General features: G+C 41.3%; 1 protein-coding gene across 1 annotated transcript in view; it reads left to right on the top strand.

Moving 5' to 3' along the window:
- Positions 1–22,330, top strand: part of Hipk1 (homeodomain interacting protein kinase 1) — a 49,380-nt gene that overhangs the window by 15,827 nt on the left and 11,223 nt on the right. Inside the window, exons 4-11 of the mRNA XM_051165966.1 lie at positions 6,693–6,816; positions 12,418–12,537; positions 13,290–13,376; positions 14,352–14,536; positions 14,844–15,006; positions 16,491–16,716; positions 21,043–21,164; positions 22,009–22,143. Coding sequence (XP_051021923.1) covers positions 6,693–6,816; positions 12,418–12,537; positions 13,290–13,376; positions 14,352–14,536; positions 14,844–15,006; positions 16,491–16,716; positions 21,043–21,164; positions 22,009–22,143 — 1,162 coding nt within the window. The remainder of the gene's footprint in view (positions 1–6,692; positions 6,817–12,417; positions 12,538–13,289; positions 13,377–14,351; positions 14,537–14,843; positions 15,007–16,490; positions 16,717–21,042; positions 21,165–22,008; positions 22,144–22,330) is intronic.

Here is a 22,330-nt window from a genome sequence, read left to right as displayed (position 1 = left end):
GGCTCCAAGTACATTTGCTTCTGATCCCTCTGAGTGCCTCCCCCCTTCCCCAGTACGGTACTAACGCCACACTGGCTGACAGGTGTGCCCCACTTCCTTTCTCTGAAGCCCAGAGGTGAGAGGGAGCAGCTTAGGCTCTGGGCTGTGTCGTGAGTGTTTCCTTGGTGAATGCAGGTGTTCAGTAGCTGTTCATGTGTCCTTGCAGAGACAGCCAAGCAGTTTTAAAACGGAAAATGGTAGAACAAAAGGAGATGCAAGTTGTTTTATGAAATCATTTTCTGACAGGATTTTTACATGAAGAGTCAAAATGACTTGTGGGACAATTTATTCCGCCTAGCCTTTGCTAGTTTGCAATCCAGGTGACTAATTTTCAGTATGAGGTTACTAATCTTTTTTTCTTTTTTAAAAATTTTTTATTTTTTTATTAATTAGTTTATTTACTTTACATCCTGATCTAAGCCTCCCTTCCTCTCTCTTAGTTTCTCCTTTTCCTCTCTTCCCCTTCCCCCATGCTCCCTCCCTTTCTCCTCAGAATGGAGACCTCCCATGGATATTAACCTGCCTTGGCATATCAAGTTACAGTAGGACTAGGTGCATCTTCTTTTATTGAAGCTAAGCCAGGGAGCCCACGTAGGGGAAAGGGGTCCAGAGGCAGGCAACAGAGTCAGAGACAGCCCCTATACCAGTTGTTAGGGTACCCACAAGTTGACCGAGCTGCATATGTATAGGGGGCTTAAGTCTGTCCATCGCATGCATGCTCTTTGGTTGGTGGTTCAGTCTCTGTGAGCTCTTATGGGCCCAGGTTAGTTGATTCTGTAGGTTTTCTTGTGGTGTCCTTTACCCGCCTGGCTCCTTCAATCCTTCCTCCCCATCTTCCATAAGATTTCCCAAGCTGCCCTGTTTCCATCCGCTGCTGGGTGAAGCCTCTCAAATGACAGTGATGCTGGGTTGCTAATCTTTGTGCCTTTTCCTTATCCTTGTAATTTTGGTTTTCATTTTATAATTAAGGTGCCTAAATTTTAAAAATATTCTTCAAAGCTTCTTACAAATTTGGTTGTGGCTTTAAGAATAATTTCAAGAGAAAGTAAATTTACGTCTTAAAAATTAATTCTGTTAAGCCAGGCGTGGTGACACATGTCTTAAATCCCAGCACTCAGGGTGGCAGAGGCAGCTGGATCTCTGTGAGTTTGAGGCCAGCCTGATCTACAAAGCGAGTTCAGGACAGCCAAGGTGACACAGAGAAACACATTCTGTTCCTAAGCCATCACTGCATGCAGTTCAACATCCAGGGCTGCTAGGATTTACCTGAGTTATATTGTCTCACAGTAATACTTGATGACAAGCCTAAGGCAGGTTGAGGAGCTCTGCGGACAGTCCTCCCTCATTACTGGCTTTATCCTCACTGGGCCTTAAATAGCCTCCTCACTCTGTTTCCTTATTAGAATTCACCAGCACCGTACGTTCTTGTCTTTTGCAAAGCCCTGTGAAGCCCTTTTGCATGGTGAAGCTGCTTTCAGATCAGCCTTTTTACTCTTTTAACTTTGCATTGCTTTGTCCTGATGATAAGCATGTGCAGCTACTACCATTTGGCAGAGATTTGCCACGCTGTTAGCCGTATGCATGGCAGATGATCAGGCACTGGACATGTTTCTCTAGCCTACTGAGTGTAGACTCACTCCAAACAACGTTGCTGTCCTTAGAGGCTTCGGTTTTAGGGACAGAAGTTTGCCACACTGAACAGTGCCAATGCTTTACTCTTTAAATGAACTAGCCAGCATTTATTTCAGGTTAGGATCACTGTTATTTATGGGTGGACACTGCCTACAGGAGAAAAGTATAGTTTAATTTTTCCTACACAAACAATCTAATTTCCCGTAACAGTGAAACTGCAGTTTCTGTCTAAGCCACAGATGCAGGAAGTTGGACTTTATGTAACGTCTCTAATCTGGTAAATAAGTACGTTTGCTGCCTCAGATGGGAAGAAAGAAACTGAATGTTCATGACAACAACCAGAGAGTGGTTTGTGCTCAGCTTGCTGTGGTTGCCAGTGAACTAGGGCTTCGTGACCTTGGAGGAGCTTTGAGTAGAAAGAAGTCAGTGCCTCCAGTGTTAAGCTGTAAGAACTGGGGCTGTACCTTTTAAGGCAGTGGTTCTCAACCTTCCTAACGCTGTGACCCTTTCATACAGTTCCTCATGTTGTGGTGATCCCCCCACCATAACAAAATGTTTTAACTACTTCATAACTAATTTTGCTATTGTTGTGAACTGTAATGAAAATATCTGATATGTGACCCCCAGGAGTCAGGACCCACACGTTGAAAACCACTGGTAAAATCTGTGTGACCCACCACTACTTCCAAGCACAATTAGTGGCATTTTTCCCCTAGCTTTCTCCTACACTTGAGTAGATAGTCATTTTATTGCCTGATGCTTATTACAGTGTTAGAGCTAGAAACACACCAATGAGTAACTATCTAACTCATCCTTTACTTTCCTCTGTCCTTTCTTCATTCATTCGTGAGACAGTCTCATGGTGTAGCTTGGGCTGGCCTTGAACACTCCTCCTGCTTCTGTTTCCTCGCTGCTGGGATCATAGGTGTGTGCCTGGCACAGCCTTCTTTTGTCCCTAGGCTGTCCTGGAACTGTAGACCAGGCTGGGTTCGAACTCACAGAGATCCACCTGCCTCTCCCTCCCTGAGTGCTGAGATTAAAGGCGTGCACCAACACCAACACCAACCACCCAGCTCTTTTCCCCTGTCTTACCCTTTGCCTGTCTGTCTTCCTTTCTTTTCCCCTACTCCACTTCTGTTCGGTTACTTTTCATTAGTGGAAATCTTAAGGTTTTCTTTGGTACTTGCCTTTGTGTAAGGGAGGCTTTGCTGTCCTGTGTGAGTTCTCCCTGAGAATCTAGCTGCTTCTGTCATTCCAGAACCAGGCGGCCGGATGTTCCAGATTCCAGCCAGCCTCTCCTGTTTTGTTTTGCTTAAAGGCTGAGATTAATGTTTTCCTTAATTTCTTTTGAAATTTTAAGCTGTGTGTTCCCCCCCTCTCTCTCTTCCTCCCTCCCTCCTTTTTTTTCTACCTATTCCCTCCCGATCTACCTTTCCAAAAATGTCTTGCTATAAGGTGGGACTGCTAAATCCTCCTGCTTGTCAGTTGGTGCTGCGGAATGTTCTCAGCCCAGTTTTTATTTTGGCACCAAGCCATGTGCACTTGCCCTGCCAGCTATTTCTGGCACTGTCATGAACTTGGAAATTAATGTTGCTGCTCACTAAAAAGTAAGACATTTTTTTTTTCCTTTTCAGTTTTAGAAAAGCTTTTATAATTTTTCTGGGTACTCTTATTTTCAGCTTTATTAATGTTCCTATCAGGCTTGTGTGAGCTTAAGAACATGTCACAATGGTTGGAATTTAATTTAAATTTAAAATTCCAGAAGCCATAGATGGCTGTAGTTACTTGCAACATACAAGTCACCTTTCTTCCTTCTTTTTCTTTTTCTGAAAGACAAGTCCTGAAACTACATTGTAGACCAGGCGGGCCTCAAATTTGCAGTGCTCTCCTGCTGGAATTACAGGAGTATGCAGGCATACCCAGTAGAAATGTAACTACCTAGGGTTGCTTAGTTAGTGAACTAAGCTGAAGTTCATATTAAATGCTACAAAAACTGGTGGTACTAGCTGTTCTACTCTAGCTGTGTAGCAGAGTGAGTCTGAGCAGGCCTAGATCTGCTACTGAGTCCAGGGTGAAGATCAGAAAACATCTCAGAGTCTGTGCATTCTCCCAGTCCACCTGTAAGGGCATTAATATTTAATTGTAGAAGCTACTTTTTGGGAAAATATTCTAGGTAAGACATGCCTGTAGACCCAGCACTTGGGAGACCAAGACAGAAGAATCCCAAGTTCAAGGTTAGACTGGGTTATGAAATGAGTTCAAGGCCAAATGTAGCTACATAGTAAGACCCTGTCTCAAAATACCAAAATAGCAGACAGCCAAAACTCAACAACAAAAGTAAGCGGTGGGTCGTTTTGTTATTGTTTGTTTTTCCAGGCAGGGCCTGAAGATTGTACTCAGGTCTTCTGGATTGGCAGCAACACTCTTTCTCACGGATCCATCCCACTGGCCTGCAAGGAACTGTTACTGTGTCTCATTGACTGAGGCCATCTCCCTGCCTCAGTCTCCCAGTGTTGGAATGAGAGACATCACAACCACTTCCGGCTTCTTTTAATTTTAGGAAAAATTATGGGCTGGGGCAGAGTGCTCAATCAATTGACACAAAACTTGGGTTCTGCCGCCTACCCCCTCACCTGCCCCCCATCTACCAGGTGTGGCGCTTGCCTGTCACCCCAGCACCTCAGTAGCCTTGGCTGTCCCGGAGCTTGCTCTGTAAACCAGGCTGGTCTCCAACTAACAGAGATCCACTTGTCTCTGCCTCCTCAGTGCTAGGATTAAAGGCGTGTGTCCCGCCACCACCACCACCCAGCACCATTGGATCTTTATATCCTTAACATATACATAAACACAACAATAATCACGTTTTGTCTGAAACTAAAGTTTGGGAAACGTTGGTAGTCTGAGGGTCCATGACCAGTTAGAGGGATCTGTGAGGGTCCATGGCCAGTTAGGTGGCTCTCCATGCAGGGATCTGTGAGGGTCCATGGCCAGTTAGGTGGCTCTCCACGCAGGGATCTGTGAGGGTCCATGGCCAGTTAGGTGGCTCTCCATGCAGGGATCTGCCTTTTTGTTTTCCTCTTACATGAGAAGAAGTTGTATCAGGAATAAGATTTCAGACCCAAATTCTTTGACTTATCAGAAGAAAAGGATATTATTAGAGAAAGTGATGATGGCGTCAGAGTTTAGATCCTGAGTTCAGACTGCCCAGCTGCCGTCATTTTGAAGTGTAGTGTCAGACAAATAATGTAACCTCTCCTCGTCTGTCAAATGGAGAAATGGAGATAGTGCCTCAGCTCAGCAACTGTAAAATGCCATTGCTACAAGATGTGCCACGTGAGCAGGAGCAGCATTGCCACTAAACTGAAGTATGTCTTCATTTGTAAGACGTTAGGAAGTGAAAACATGTAACAAAACTTAGGATTTCACAGGAAGCGCACAGCACATAGTGTGCACTGTCACTTATTATCATGGCGCTGATGTTCGTGTTACCTGCTGCCACTTGGTGCTCTACCCCTCTTTGCTGTCGGAGGATCACATCCAGCCCGTTGCACATGCTAAGAACATGCTCTACCACTCAGGTGTGCTTTCAGCGTTGGCCATTTCTCCTTGAAACTATTTTCTCTGGATTTTATTTTTTAATATTTGGGAGTTGAGATTTTAGTGGGTTTTTGTTTGTTTCTTAATTTCTTTCATGGGGAAACATGCATATGGAGGTCAGATGATGATTTCTGCAAGTTGGTTCTCCCCTCCCACCAGTGGTCTTTGGGGCTAGAACTCAGGTCCATGGATTTGGTTTTCCCTTTGATCCACTTCACAGCGCAGTCATTTTAACCACAGTTTCAGAAAAACCATTTATACATGTCACAATTAAAGATACATTTATGAAGACGACTTATATAGGTAACTTTTACTCATTACAAGTTAGCATCATGTATTTCATTCTGCAGTCAGAATTTTGAGAGCCAGCTTTGCTCTATCAGTTACTAAGCAGTTTATTTTAAGTCTCTCCTTGTTCAGTTTCCTACTCTATAGATGCGAGCAGCGACTTCATTTCAGGTGTGGTCATCTATATAGAGCTCTTAGTTTATGAGTTACTATACTTGAAGCATTAATGAAAATGAAATTTCTGGAAGTATAGAGCTTGAAGACTCAAAATAATGGTACTCTAACAATAATCATTGTTATTATGCCTGACATTTACATATGCTTATTTTGGGCCAAGCCCTGGCTCATGACTTTATTATTTAAACTTTGTAACAACCTTGTATGATAGGAACTCCTACTGTCTGCTATTAAATGTTGGGCCTATGGTTCAAAGTCTCACAGGGTGGCCTTTGAGTCTGCTGTATCATCTTTTTAGAAATCATTTTTGTTATTAAGGGAGTAAAACAACTCTTAAGTTACATAGAAGAAAAATTATTTATGATCTTTTTTGAAAATTCTAATATTTAAAGAGCTCTCAATGGAGAAACATTCCCCTGAGTTTAGTATCAACTCCCCCCTCCCAAGAGGGTTTCTCTGGGTAGCCCTGGTGTCCTGGACTCACTTTGTAGACCAGGCTGGCCTTGAATTTACAGAAATCTGAGTTTACAGAGATCCTGCTGCCTCTGCCTCCTAAGTGCTGGGATTAAAGGTGTGGGCCACCATGCCTGACTAATATAAACTTCTTTATCACCAGGACCGACCTTGAACCATTATAAGGTTAATGTCTTTATTAAGTCAACTTAATCTGCCTGCTCAGTGTATTATTACAGAGATATTAATGTATTCAGTTATGGGGCACTGTCATGAACTCTGTGGTATTGTGGGATATGTAGGTTATGTTCCATATTACCTTTCTGCAGTTCAAAAACTTCTGAATTCTAAAAACATGTCAGGCCTCCTGAGTTTTGACTGAGTAGTTGTGTACTGATGGTTTTTAGTTTCTTTAAATAAATGTGCCTGTTGCTGAATTCAGTGTCCATAGTTAATTTCCCCGAGCAATGTTTGTTATTTTATCTGATATCTTTGTGTTTTGCTAGAGCCCCTGAAATTATTCTTGGATTGCCGTTCTGTGAAGCTATTGACATGTGGTCCCTGGGCTGTGTAATAGCCGAGCTGTTCCTGGGATGGCCTCTTTATCCTGGTGCTTCAGAGTATGATCAGGTGAGAGTGCTGCGTATTTGAATGGACAGGGAAAGCGGCAACGCTCAGAACACACAGGTCCACACACGCACTGAGTGCTTCTACAGCAACGTGAAGAGACAGACTACACAGCAGAGGAATATTGAAAAAATTAGGGGTATCCTAAGTGCATAATATAGATATGGACAAGTTGTTTATTATTTTGTTACTTACCAAAAATATGTACAAATCTATTGGACTTGCTTTGTAGACCAGGCTGGCCTCAAACTCGCAGAGATCCCCCTGCCTCTGCTTCCCCCAGTCCTGGAATTACAGGTGTGCGGCACTGTGCCCGGCTATCAGATCTATTCTTAAAAGGTTAAAACTTTCCAAAACCTTACATATAAGACCACACATGATGCAATTCTTTTTAAAAGACTGGGTCTCTCTGCGTAGCCCTGGGTGTTCTGAAACTCACTATGTAGAGCAGGCTGGCCTCTGCCTCCTGAGTGATAGGATTAAAGGCATGTGACATTCTTAAACAGGAACTCAAACATTTCACAGTGCAGTGTGCATAACTTGGTGTGTATTATGCTAGTGTAGTCATTTGCGGCCACCTCTTGGTATTGATATTCTGGACTCAAGGGAAGTGAGCATCTATTTAAAATGCATGCTGATCATTTCTATCTAAGTACTCTGTTTTGTTGACAGAGTTGATCTCCCATGCTTCTGCATTTTTGTTTTCTTTTTTTTTAAGATGTATTTATTTATTACATATACAGTGTTTTGCCTGCATGTACTCCTGCCCCCCAGAAGAGGGCACCAGATCTCATTGTAGATGGTTGTGAGCCACCATGTGGTTGCTGGGGATTGAATTTAGGACGTTTGGAAGAACAAGACAGTGCTCTTAACCCCTGAGCCATCTCTCCAGCCTCTGTTGTTTTGTTTTTTGAGACAGGGTTTCTCTGTGTAACAGCTTTAGATGTCCTGGAATTCTCTCTGTAGACCAGGCTGGCCTTGAACTCACAGAGATCTTTTTGCCTCTGCCTTCCAAGTGCTGGGATTAAAGGCGTGCACCACCGCCCAGCTGCTTTTGCATTTTTATAAATAAGTATATGTTAATTGCCCATTTATTCTTTTGGTAAGGTTTCTGCTTAACACTAGGCTACTAGTAATTAAGTTTGGAGGATGCAGAATAGTCAGGATGGCGGTGATAGCTTCAGTGGTAGAGCACTTGTTTAACATGTAGGCTAAATTTGATACCCAAGATTGGTGTGGAGGAGGTATATGCAACTTTTTTACTACAGAGCATTGGTGCCATAACCCTTGTGTTGGTCAAGGGTTGGTCAACTGTAGTTACTAGTACAACATAGTCTAGAAAAATAAATGTAGCAAAGTACTTAGATAGAGAAAAAGGAGGCTAATTCTCACTGAAGATTAAAAACAGTTTTTTCCACTGGTGGCTCACACCTTTAACCCAGCACTCTAGAGGCAGAGGCTAGCCTATTTTACTGAGTTCCAGGGTATTCAAGGCTATATAGAAAAACCATGTTTTGAAACAAAAACAATTTTCCCCCTCTATGATCCATTTGGTCTAGAGTTGTTTTCATCTCTGTGAGAAACAAGGATTCTATTTTATATTACATATGATTGATATTTTTCTAGCTCTGTGCTGATTAACTCTGGTCTAGTCAACTATGTCTTGTGAGTTCAGAGCTGAAAGTAAGGTAAGGCTTATCTGGAGTTTTGGGGGTAAACCTTGGCTCACTCAGAGCTGTTGCTGTTTTGTTATCCATAGCTCGGAATGAAGTAACTGAAACACGTGAGGCCCCAAAGCTGTGCTACAGATTACCTCTCTTCTGAGATAGGTTTTATGGGAGAAATCATTTGAGTTATAAAATTTTTTGAATTTACTATGTTGTGGAGGCTCACCTTTAACTCCCAACCTTTTGGCTTCTCCCCCAAGTACTGGGTGGGATTCTAGGTGTGTGCCACCTTGACTGACTCATAACCTGTAAAATGCTGCTACTGGGTTAAAATTGACAAGTTAGAAGACAGGCTTCCGTTTCCTAAGAAATTGGTCTATTGAGAAAACTTTACTGTAGAAGTAATTTAAAGTCCCATTTCTTGCTCTTAAAGAAAGAAAGGAAGGAAGGAAGGAAGGAAAGAAAAAGCTGGGCATGGTGGTGCATGCCTTTAGTCCCAACACTCCAGGAGGCAGAGGTAGGTGGATCTCTATGAGTTCCAGGCCAGCCGAGCTACACAGAGAAACCCTGTCTCGAAAAACCAGAGGGGTGGGGGGATGGGGGAGGATTTCCATGTTAGCAGTCTATCTTCAGCTGCCTTCACCCTTGACACACCAGATACATAAGGTTAGTTAGTTAGTTAGTTTTTGAGAAATAATTATTTGAAATTAGAAGGTGAAAAGAGCAAAACTTGTTTTCTCCTAGCTTAGAACTTGATTTTCTTTTTGAAATGGCTTGGAGTGACTATAATATAGATTGTTTATAAGAAACCAGTTATGTTGTGCTTTGTAAGTTTTCAACCTTTCCTACCTTGTTAGAAACAAGCTGGCTAATTTAAAAGAAAAAGTACGAGGGATAGGAAATTATGTGAATCCATAATCTTATTGATTCCTTGGTTTTCTAAGCTCTTAAGAATCTGATGAAAGCGATAGATTCTCTTCCCCCTCACCCCCGAAAATATCTACTTTTTGTTTTTGTACAACTGAGGGGACTCATGGCTCCTGCTCCAAGCAATTAGATCCTTCAGGAATACAGTTCCTAGTCCAAGTATTGGGTGGCATGAGTTCAAGCCTAGCAACAGGTTGGCGTAACTTTCCTAGGAAGTGGAAGCTTGGTTTCCTAGGAAGTTGGGTTTCGGAGCTGAGACAGCAGTCAGCACTTGTAGAGAAGAACGGAGTGTGAAAGTTCCTGCGTTGATGGGCAGGAGGAGGAATAGTTGGCCTGGGTCAAATAAATAGTATGCTGCTGGGGAGCAGGAGCGGGGAGAGTGTATCTTAGTGCATCTGGGCCGTACAAAAGGACTCACACAGCAGGGTCCAGCTAAGGTTTTTGTTTGTTTGTTTGCTTTTATAAAAAATAACTTTAGAGTTAGAATTTTCATACTATCAGCTATCTGAAGTGTACAGACTGATGGGCTTCAGTATGCTTACAGGAATGTCCAACCACTATTAGTTTTAGAGCGTTCTGTTATTCATAATGACACCTACTATCCTTTAGCTGTTAATGCCCGTTTCTTCCACACGTCTCAGTTTCTCTTACCTCTACATCAATACCAGTCTAGTTTTTCTCTATTTTAATTCGCCTATTCTGACATATCATAAATAATCATCATATAGGAATGTGTTGTTCTGTGATAGGCGTGGCACATACTGCACGCCTGACTGCTGTTTCACTGTGTGTACGTCCCACATTCTGTTATCCACATGTTAGTAGCAGCACACATGCTTATCACCACCTTTGCCCATCGTGAATAATGCTTCTGTCCACATTGGTATACAGATGTCCGGTATCCATCCATCCATCCATCTATCCATCCATCCATCCATCCATCCTTCCTTCCTTCCTTTCTATTTCCTCTTTGGTTTGATAGCGATACATAAAGCCTTATAAATGCTAGGCTTTATTCTGCAAAAGGAGCAAAATCCCCTCATTTACATATATAGCTTAGTGTGGAGTCACTAGGTCATAGAATGACTGTATTTACCTTCCTGAAGGCCTCAACATTTCACCAGCAGTACCCAAGGCTTTACTATTTCACAGGGCAGAAAACATTATTTTTATTTTTTCTAAAATTAGCCATCTTTGTGAGTGTGTTATTTTGTTGTAATTTAGATTTGCATTTCCCTAATGGTTAGTGATGCTGGACATCTTTGTCTATCCATGTGCTTCTTGAATATTTGGGTATTTTGTGTCTGTAGGTTCATTGCTTTATTTTGCTTCGCTTTGCTTGTTTTGTGCTGGGATCACGGGCTTGCACCACCATTCTGGCTTCATTGCCTGTCTTTTACTGTGGCTTCTTTTCCGTTGCCGAGTTGTAGTTGTTTCTTTTCTGAGTGTTCTGTTAACTTGTTGAGGGGGCTGCTTTTTTAGCTGTTGATGATGGGTTTTGGTGCACAAATATTTTTTACTTTGAAGCCTAGTTTGTGTTTTCTTCCTTTGTTTGTTCTTTTTGGTATTATATTCAAGAAATAATTGCAAAATCCAGTATCATACGGCTTCCCCATCAGTTTTCTTTTGATAGCTTTATCATTCTAAGCTCTTGCACTTAGGGTTTTGATTGTCCTTGGATAGCCATACTCTGTGGGTTACTGTACGAACTCACTGATGAGTGAAACATTGTGTGCCCTCGTGTGGGCTGTAGATTAAGAAAGACATTAAGAAAAATTACATGCTGATAGTTGGGTAATAGATTAATAAGTTCTTTCTTAGATTTATTTTAATTTTATGGTTTGTATGTATGTAACCCACATGTGCTAGCAGAAGCAGAAGGCACCAGATCCCGTGGAACTGGAGTTAACAGTGGTTGTAATATGCTATGTGGCTGTGAGAACTGAGCCTAGATCCTCTGCGAGAGCAGCTAGTGTTCTTAACTGGTAGTCCCCACAGTTGACACACTCTATGAAGAGATGTGTAGTTTGTTTACGCGTGTGACATGCACACATCAGGGCATACGTCTGTCACCTTCTCGGAGCCTCTCGGGTGCAGCCGCTGCTCTCCATGGCCCCCACACTGCTCTAGGCTCATTATTTTTCCTGAACTGGAAACTATTCTGGTCTGTCCCAGAATCTTATTTTTTGGTTTTTTCTTTTTTAACTTTTTTTTGTTGTTGTTGTTTTGTTTTGTTTTTTTGTTTTTTGTTTTTTTTTTTATTAATTTATTCTTGTTACATCTCAATGTTTATCCCATCCCTTGTATCCTCCCATTCCTCTCCCCCCCCCCCCCCATTTTCCCATTATTCCCCTCCCCTATGACTGTTCCTGAGGGGCATTACGTCCCCCTATATATTCTCATAGGGTATCAAGTCTCTTCTTGGCTACTTGCTGTCCTTCTCTGCTAAATGACATCTGGGTCAGGGAAGAAATAAAGAAAGAAATCAAGGAGTTTCTGAATTTCAATGATAATGAAGAAACAACATACCCAAATTTGTGGGATACATTGAAAGCAGTGCTAAGAGGAAAATTCATAGCACTAAGTGCCTTTAAAAAGAAATTGGAAACATCGCACATAAGCATCTTAACAACACAACTGGAAGCCCTAGAAAAAAAAGAAGCAGAAACACCCAAGAGGAGTAGACGCCTGGATTAAAGACCTCAACAAAAGAACTTTTTTAACTTTTTATTAAAAGTCTGACAGAAAAATAGATTACCCTAAAAATATTTTAAAACTGAGTTTTCTCTAAAATAGTACTTCACAGTAGTTGCTAAGTGAATATTTGGATATTCCTTGTGGCTGTGCATTTTGTGTGTAGATTGTTTACTGGTCCATTTCACTTGTGTTGATCAGAGGGTTAATGTCATCATAAAAACACCTCTTTTCTGGCCAAAGTTACTATTTCAGCGTAAAAGCTTTTGATAATTTTTTTACTTGAAACTGATGTTTGATGGTTTTGCTGTTTCAGATTCGCTATATTTCACAAACACAAGGCCTGCCTGCTGAATATCTTCTCAGCGCTGGGACAAAAACAACCAGGTTTTTCAACAGAGATCCTAATTTGGGGTACCCACTGTGGAGGCTTAAGGTGTGTCTTCCCTACTTTATTGCACGTTTCTGTACGTCTGCCCCAACTTTGAATTTAGTAAATTATTTTTTTGACTTAGAGGAAGGAAAGTGTGTGTGTGTGTGTGGGGGGGGAGTATTTGTAGGAGACAACCTTTGAAAATTATTTTAATGCACCTATATAGCCTACTGACTGGATAAAAATCAAGCTAATGAAGCCAGTTCAGAGGGCCGAGCTTGGGCTGCTAATTAGCATCAGCATTTGAGGGAATTATGGAGAACAGGGCTCAGTAAGTGGTGTGGGACCCAGAGAAATGTCATGAAGACTGTCACAGAGAAGTCTCACTAGATATGGTAAGACAACCTAACTCTCTAACTTGTTACATTCAGGCCTTAGAGATTTTTCTAAAATAAGAGTCTGTTTTTAATTCTGAGCCTACTCCTGCAGTGTGAGAAATTGAGTTAGCCTCATGATTGTCTGCCTGTGAGTCTGTTAAACAGTTAGTGTTGGGGTGTGGTGTCCGTGTCCAAGCAGCTTTAAGAGAACTGGTGATGTCCTGTTCCCCTGATGCCTAGCAGTGTGTAGCGTCACTGTTGCTGCTCCTGTCTTTAGCACTGTTAAGAGGATGCCCCATGGTAAGGCCACACTTCTCCACGGCAAGATTTTCAGGTTGTTTTTGCCATCTATAGTGGGCAAGGTGACGACACGGTCTCTTTGCATTAAAGTAAAATGTCGAGGTTTTTGTTTTTTTTTTTTTAATTCATGTTTTATAGACACCTGAAGAACATGAATTGGAGACTGGAATAAAGTCAAAAGAAGCCCGGAAGTACATTTTTAACTGTTTAGACGACATGGCTCAGGTAAGAGAGAGGCATGGAGAGTACATGATGCTTCTGTCAGACACGGCTCTGAGGATTGTGCCACGTGTTAAAAGAACATTTGAATCCCAACAGTGGATACTTTAAAGAGATGTGATTGAGCTTTCCCAAACTCACAACACTGAGAAATGTCCTCAAATCTGAAGTTCTGTGAGCTCCAAGTATTACTAAAACCTCAGATTTTACAAGTTTCAGGGTTGGGGTTTTTGGGTCAGGGCTGTTCAACTGGGTGAAGTCTGTGTGAATATTCCAGAATCTTTGGTTGTTTTTCTTTTTTCAAGACACAGATTCTCTGTGTAGCCCTGGCTGTCCTGGAACTTATTTGTAGACCAGGCCGGTCTCAAACTCACGGAGATCCGCCTGCCTGTGCCTCCTGAGTGCTGGGATTAAAGACGTGCACCACCACTGCTCTGTATGAGCATTCCAAAATCTTAAGGCTCTGAAATCTGAAACATTTTAAACAAGAGTTAACCGGTGCCTGCTTCCCCTTTCTTCTGTTCACTGGGTCTTGTTACATGCCATTATTTCAGAGTAGTATTTATAAAGGTTTCTTTCTTGTCTCATTTTCTCTACTAAATAAATGATTTCATAAGAGCTCACATTTACAGAGAGTACTTATTGGGCTCCAAATTTAAACTAATGTTGTACCATGCCATTCAATCTTTTCAACAATAGAAATTTGTGTATTTCAATAAAAACAAAGATTTTGTTTGCTTAACTTGTTTAGAAATTTTAATGCCAAGAATCAGTTTGGCTCTGTTGTGCCACATAGCAGCAGAGATTCCTCCTGTGGAAATTATTACTCTGTAATTAAACTTAATTTCCCCGGCTTTTTATAAAATGCCAGTATTAAATATCTGCTTTCTCTCATTTGGAGACAAAAGCAGACACAGCAAATCCTTAATTTACTATTTAACTTAAGTGGAGAGATGTAATATTTCTAATTTTCTTTGGAAGGTAAATATGTCTACAGACTTAGAGGGAACAGACATGTTGGCAGAGAAGGCAGATCGGAGAGAATACATTGATCTCTTAAAGAAAATGCTGACGATTGATGCAGATAAGAGAATCACGCCTCTGAAAACTCTTAACCACCAGTTTGTGACAATGACTCACCTTCTGGATTTTCCACACAGTAACCAGTGAGTATGGGGCTTTCTGCCAGCATGTGGCTCTTGGTTGACTTGTTGTCTTATAAAGGAAGCTATCAGGCTAGCAGGAACTCTGGTGCTAGGTACTGGTTCACTGCTGCTTTTCATTTTTACTGAAAAGTTGTGGGGCTTAAAGAGAAGTGGATATTTTTCTTATTATTATGAAGGTCCTGGATTCTTTTTTTTTTTTTTTTCCTAAAAATGTTTGGAAAAAAAAAATACTTTGTTCAGTGTTTGTCTTCAGTTTTTTGTTGTTTAAGTGCCAGCATTCATTTAGTGAATTTCTAATCTTTTTCAGTGTTAAGTCTTGTTTCCAGAACATGGAGATCTGCAAGCGGAGGGTTCACATGTACGACACAGTGAGTCAGATCAAGAGCCCCTTCACTACACATGTTGCTCCAAATACAAGCACAAACCTAACCATGAGCTTCAGCAACCAGCTCAACACAGTGCACAATCAGGTACTCAGTGACTGCCTGTGGGACCCAGGTCTAAGGGGGACAGGAGGCAGCGAGGCAAGGACACCAGTCCTTGTGTTGGCATTTGTGCTGCTTCTTAAGCATTTTCTGTTTGAGGGCCTGGGCAAGATGGCTCATCAGGTAAAAGTACTTGCTGTGCAGGCCTAATGATCTCAGATTTATCAAGAGAACTCGCAGTAGAGGGAGAAAACAAATATCCAAAAGTCGTCCTCAGACTGTGGAACATGCATGCCCACACTCAGGAGTGTCATGTACAGACGTGGGCAATAATAGTAAAGGTCAGTTTTAAGATTCAGTTTCCTCTGTTAGGGGAGAAAAAGAATTTTCTGCTTGGCAAACATACTAAAAGATAAACTAGCCTGACTTTACTTGTCAGTCATGAGCTGACAGCATTTAAATACAGAGCCTGCTCCAAGTCCTTGTGAGTCCTGGTGTATGTGGGCTCTGGACGCTGAACTATTTGTTGTTGCTAGTTTTACTAAGTTTAACCAAATAACTCACTCTTTCTAATAGGATTTTACTTGATTGTACTTTATTCAGGAGTTCTTTGAGTCCTGATCTTAGAGGGGTGCTTGTTAATAAGAAATACACCTTTTTTGTTGTTTCTAAAAATGTAAGCTTCCTAATTTCTTAGTTTGGTCTACTTTTAAAAAACTGGAAGTGCATATGAGTTTTAGTGGAATCTCCTATGAAGTGTATTTTGTGCAGAAGTAGCTGACTTTTTACACAGTTACAACCAGCCAGTGCCAGAGAGCAGCTCCTTGGCGCTCTTTATATGCTCACCCACCTTTATGGTCTGTCTGTATCATTGCTTATTTTTGGGATAGATCCCGTTACATTTTAAAGTGTGTTCTGGGCTGACAAGATGGCTCCATCACGAGTCAGGGTGCTTGCTGTCCAGCCTGACACCTGAGTTTGACTCCTGGATGGTAGGAGAGCACTGACTCTTCCTCGAATTGTCTTTCGACTTCACTTACACATGGTGCAATAAAGAAATACATGTTTAAAGAAATGTAGTGGTGCACACCTTTTATCATAGGCAACGGCAGACAGATTTCTTTGAGTTCTAGGACAGCCTGGTCTGCATATTTCAGGCCATCCAGGACTACACAGAAAAACCTTGTTACAAAAAACAAAACAAAGTAGAACAAACCCTGCATTCTATGGTTATTTTGTTGTTGTTGTTTTGTTTTTTTAAGGCTAGAGATATACTTTAGTTGGCAGAGTGCTTACCGGCTTGCATAAAGCACGTATGGTGGTACACACTTATAATTCACACAGCCAGGAGGCGGAGACAGGCGGGTCAGGAGTTCAAATGTTACTCTTAGATACATACGGGGCTCGGTGCCAGCCTGGACTGCATGAGACCCCACCTCAAAAGTTTTCTTTATAAATTTTGTTAAGAATACATGCGTATTGTTTCTCTCCATCTTACACTAGTGTGTTTGTAATCCTTTTGCTTTCAGGCCAGTGTTTTAGCTTCCAGTTCCACTGCAGCAGCTGCTACTCTTTCTCTGGCTAATTCAGATGTCTCACTGCTAAACTACCAGTCAGCTCTGTACCCATCGTCTGCTGCACCAGTCCCTGGAGTCGCCCAGCAGGGCGTCTCCTTACAGCCTGGGACAACCCAGATCTGCACTCAGACAGATCCCTTCCAACAAACATTCATAGTATGTCCACCTGCTTTTCAGAGTAAGTACAGAAACGCCGCTGCCCGCAGCCTTACACGCACCTGCCTGCTCTGGGCAGATGTAGTTGGTCAGGTCTGATCTCTCACAAGTTTAAACTGATGGTGAGGGTAACTGAGATTGGGAGCTGTCATGAAGTAGATTTTCCCTTTACATTGATTTTTCTCTAATTACGATACTGCCTGACAGATTAAAGGAGCTCAGTTTCTAGTTCCTTAACTGAATTGCTTTATGTGTTTGTGCTCACTGAAGCAAAATATTATCTTGTATAAGCATATATATCTCAGTATAAAGAATATATACATCTTTAAATTACTATAACCAGAATTGATATGTATTGAATCTAATCTCATTCCATTTTAAACTAAAATAAGATGTTATTTTATTATAGGATATAAACAGTTAAGAATATAGAAACTAAAAAATTTCAGTAATACGTATCGTTATTTTTTTAACTGAAAATTCTACAAGCTGAGGCACTTGGGGAAGACATTAAGACATCTGCTTCAGTGTATGATTCATATTCTTCAAGCTCTGTGTTCCAATAAGATTAATTTTCACATTTCCATGCTTCCTTATTTTTCATTGTTTTACAATCCAGTCTGTTCAGTTCTGTGTCCCCCCGCCCCCCAAATATGAGAAATGTGTGTTGGTTGTTTTGGTGAGCTATTTAGAAGGTTAAATTATTTTAAGTCTTTTTTGAAACACACTTGGCTTTTCCTTAGCAAGTCAGTATCAGGCCTGAGTAGTGGCTCATACTGCAGAAGGATTGTGGAGCTAGTCAAGTGTTATAGAAAGATACCCTTTCCCAAAAAAGTAAAAATAAAAACAACAAATTAGCCAGACTCAGATAACAAACATCATATTTCCTGATATATGTAATTTCTCTTATATGTAATATGTAATTTTCTCTTATGTAGATCCTAGATTTAAAATTGTGTGTGTGTGTGTGTGTGTGTGTGTGTGTGTGTGTGTACTGATACATGTTTGTAGGTCATAAAGTTAGAAAGGAGATTGTGGCAGGGAAGAGGGAAGGAAGAGATCTTCAGGGAGGTGGGAGACGGGTGGTGGAGTACCTGTAATTAGAAAGCAGCTGGGAAGAGAAAAGAAACTCCTGCAGGGGGTGGGGCGGACCAGGACAACAGGAAAGAGATGAATGAGAAGAAGGTGTCGTGGCCTCTATGAGGATGCTGTTTGTGTGCAAACTGAAAACACTACTTTTGAAAAAAGAGAAGGGTTTGTGGCCAGAGGGGGCTGGAATGATGCTTCAGAGGTTAAGAGCACTGACTCCTCTTCCAAAAGACCCAGGTTTAATTCCCTGTACCCACATGACAGCTCACAACTGTAACTCCAAAATCTGACACCCTCACACAGACATACATGCAGGCAAAACACCAGTGAACATAAAATAAAATAAATTATAAAAAGAAGAAAGGGGAAGAGAAACTTGTTATCAGTATGGGAATAAACCGGGATTTAGGCTTCTCATAGCTTTTTATATAGAAGTAGGTAGCATTTTTATCTTTTTACTCATTGATTGTGACTTTTGTTTGTTTGGTTTCTGGCAGAGTCGGAGCCTTCGGAAGGAAATGAGGGGCTGGGGGAGACTGAGAGCTTACCGGGAGGCCAGGAAGGCCAGGAGAGCGGTAGCCATGTTACCCAGGGCGAGGCTGCAGGGCGAGCGGAGGAGCAGAGTCACAACCCGTAAATGCACATTTAGCCTAAGTTACCAAATTATTTTCTATATATACCTCATAGGAGTAGAGTCCATACTTTGGGTTTCTTATATAGAAAGTAGCAAATTAGTTATCCCCCATCACCAATTTCAGAAGTGATGTTCTGAGATTCTCTGCTGTATCTCAGATGATACTGAGATAAAAGAACTTTTGAGTTCTTTAACAGAACAAAATGTAAACTGAGGCAGTAAAGGAGGAGAGTTGGAAGAACTCCTTTTGGTATAATTTGGCAATAAATACAAGCTTTGGGGGGGAAAAAAAAATCTTGGTCAAGATAGTCTAGATAACCTGAGGAGATAATAGAGAAGATTTAAAATGTTTGGATGAGAGGGAGTTTGCAAACGAGGCAGTGACGATGACACCTGGGCTGTGTTGTAATACACACCAGACCCTCCTGTTGCAGGAATCAGTTCGTCTGTGTATGGCTCTGGGGAGGGTAATATCACCCCAGTTTATAAATGATGAAACCTGATTATGTCCGAAGTATTGTAGTCACTTACAGCAGAGCAGTCGGAGCCTAGGCGGTGGGCTATCATCACATACGTTTTGAAATGTTGATGCTGCCTTTTGGTGTTTAAACAGAGATAGCTGTGTACAGGCGCTGCTTGATTCAGTCAGCCGCAGCCACGTGCTGCTGATTTCTGCCCAGCAGGCCACAACCTGAGAGCTGCTCACCTTTCTATCTTCTTTTACACATCGCTGTTCTTAAGAGTATCAGGCAGTTTACTCTTCTTTCCACCTTCCTCCAGTTCTCTATATTTAAAATACTATATTCAAACAAAGAAAGAGAACAAAAAATAACTCCCGTTCTCTTAGCTCAGGATTTCAGGACAAATGATTGTCTCTTGTCATTCGTTGCTTTCTTTAGTGGTAGAAAGAAGCAACTAGCTTTAACTTAGCCATACTGCTGTGCCTTGCAGCAGTCAAGCATTTATAGGTCAGGACTGCAAATTACTTTCCATACTATTCCAGTTGACTTGTGCAGCACATCTTATGCCCAGTGGCAACTAGTCTGTAAGTTTGTCCTCTTTTATTTTATCACTCTGGGAGCCACAGATGAGCTACCGTAGTGACCATTTCCTCCCAGAGTTTCCCTCCTCAGTCCCTACATGTTTTGGGAAGCTCTTACACAGTGCTGACCTGGAGTTAGTCATGCACCAGAAACTACAGTTTTGCATGGCTTAGCTTTCCTGTTGGATAATATTGCCTCAGGCAGCCTAGCTGACTACCTTTAAGTTTTAATATCTTTATTTTTATTTTTATAAGTAGCACTTTTTATATATATAAAAGGCATATTTAAGTAAATTTAAATCTGATTTTATTATTTCCTCCCTGAACATTTCTAGAATACACTTTTCTTTATCACAGCTTGTTGCTATTTCCTATAACAGAAAATTGGGAGACTGACTGAAAATGGCAGTATTATGCACTATAAATTATGCTCGCATGGCACTTCTGTAGTAATGTTAATACAAAGTAGGCCAGGGATGGTGGCACACCTGTGCTCCCAGCATTTGAAAGACCGAAGCAGCAAGACCACAGGGTCATAACCAGTCAGAGCTGCGTAAGGAGACACTGCCGAGTTGGAGTAAGGGAGAGGCAGAGAGAGATTAAGGTTGGGAATAGTTTTAGAGTCTTCACTTAGCAGAATTGCAGGCAGGGGGCATGACTGAAATGTAAACTCTAGTGACTGTGCTGACAGGGGGTAGGTTTATAAGAAGTCTCTCTGGGTTGTTTAGTCTTGACAAAAGGAACTGTGTTGCACCCCCCCCCAGATCAAGACACTGCTGTTTACAGAAGACATTTATTTGTTGTTTATGCCAAAACATTGAGATAAGTCGCCACAGGCACTATTTACAAGCAGCAGTTCATTTCCCAGCTGCTCCTTATCAACCAGAGTCAGATGCGGAAGCCACTAAACAGAGGAGGTTTCTAGAAGCCGGCATGCCTATTTTTTATTCTAGGCATAATTTTCTGTTGACTTTATTTTATTTTATTTTATTTTATTTTATTTTATTTTATTTTATTTTATTTTATTTTTTACTTTTATCTTTAGTTATGGCATGTAACTAATTTTTGAACTAGGTTACACTTTTTGAGGAGGAACATATTCTTTAAGGCATTCTACACAAGAGGGTAACAGATTATAAATTACTGAATGATGTTCAGCTGTGGTTTTGATAGATTACAGTCTGAAAGCATGTTCTTTCTCACCCATTCCCCCAGTGAACTGGAAGGCAAATGTGACTTCGAGTGAAGGTTGTCTGGCTTTTTACCTGTGCCAGTAATGGGGATGGAATACGTATTATACCGTCAGAAGAGTTTGCATCCCCTTAAGCCAGCCTTCCCTATATTAAATGCCTTCGCACTGATTTAATCTGAAGGGAACAGCCTCCTTTTCTTAACCCCAGTGACTTGTGAGTGGAAAGGCTTTGTCTTAAGTGTCTAGAACTAAAACCTGAGCAGTAAAAACAAGCTAAAAGCCACCTGCCCCCCCCAAAAGACCACCACCGAAAAACAAAAAACCCCCAGTAACAACCCACAGTATTCTTAGACCCAGCCAAGCAATTTAACTTTGATGCTTTCTCCACCAGCTGGGCTGCAAGCAACAACAAAACATTCTGGATTCCCTGTGAGGATGGATAATGCTGTGCCAATTGTGCCCCAGGCTCCCGCTGCTCAGCCACTGCAGATACAGTCAGGAGTACTCACGCAGGTAAATGCCAGACAGAGTATGCAATATTGCTAAGTACTATTGAGATTCAGATATTTTGTCCTGAAAAAAAAAAAAGGTGGTATTTGCTTTGTCTATAAGATCTTTCTTGCTCATGATTCAGACGTCTTAAAATGAAATATCTATAAGAGAATACTTTATTCTGTCTTTTACAGTTCTCTTATTATATCCTTAGTCTTGTAGTGACAACATTGCAGACATGAGATGTGGTCATGATAGCACACATGCATAAGGTTTTTATTGTAAAATGTATGGTTTCATTCCTGCCCTTCTTGTGTCCCTGTTGTACTGTAGAATTGATAACCATAAAGCTAACTCACATCAGACTATGTCCTCAAATACTATAATCCTTCATTCCCTACGTTTAGAAGAAAACTTTAAAATGTTATATTTTCCAGACGATTTGAGAAACTAAGGTCATAAACAAAGTCGTGAAGGATTTATATAGTCTGCCACATTCCACTTTGAATTCTATATGTAAATGTTTGTGGCCCATGATGTACAAGAAATTCTGAAATCCAAAAACTTACTTTGTGAGTAAGAGGAAGATTTCGTCATAAATGTTTTATAGAATGGATGCTCTGAATCTTGTCCAAGAAAGATCCCTATACTTTTTTTTTTTTTTTTTGGGCCTGATACATTGACTTTTACCCTAGTGGGTCAAAGCCATGCACAGCTGAAAAGGAAAAGTTGTGTTTGGCATGTGTGTTTTAAGTGACATGGAATTAGTTCATTGTCAGCAATACCTTGGGGGGAGTGAGAACCCTCTGAACCCAGCTAGCCTGCCTCGGTGCTGATCTCACTCACCTGCCTGTCTACGTTTCAGGGAAGCTGTACACCACTAATGGTAGCAACTCTCCACCCTCAAGTAGCCACCATCACGCCGCAGTATGCGGTGCCCTTTACCCTGAGCTGCGCAGCCGGCCGGCCGGCGCTGGTTGAACAGACTGCTGCTGTACTGGTAATTCCCTCACTTGATTGTGTTACTAACGGAGTTTCTTTGGTTTCTTTCTTTTTTTTTATTTTCTTCCTGTTTGTTTTTGTTCTGTTCTTCTGGTTTTCTCATTCAAAAACATAAAAACCCAAACCCTAGCTTAGTCTTCTCGGAGGGCATGGAAGCATGTGCCATCTTGTGGCTGTGTTCTTGC

The sequence above is a fragment of the Acomys russatus genome, chromosome 23 (genome assembly GCF_903995435.1).
Source record: "Acomys russatus chromosome 23, mAcoRus1.1, whole genome shotgun sequence".
Taxonomy (NCBI): Eukaryota; Metazoa; Chordata; class Mammalia; order Rodentia; family Muridae; genus Acomys; species Acomys russatus.
The sequence above is the reverse complement of the archived record's forward strand: the minus strand, read 5'-3'. Positions and strand labels throughout refer to the sequence as shown.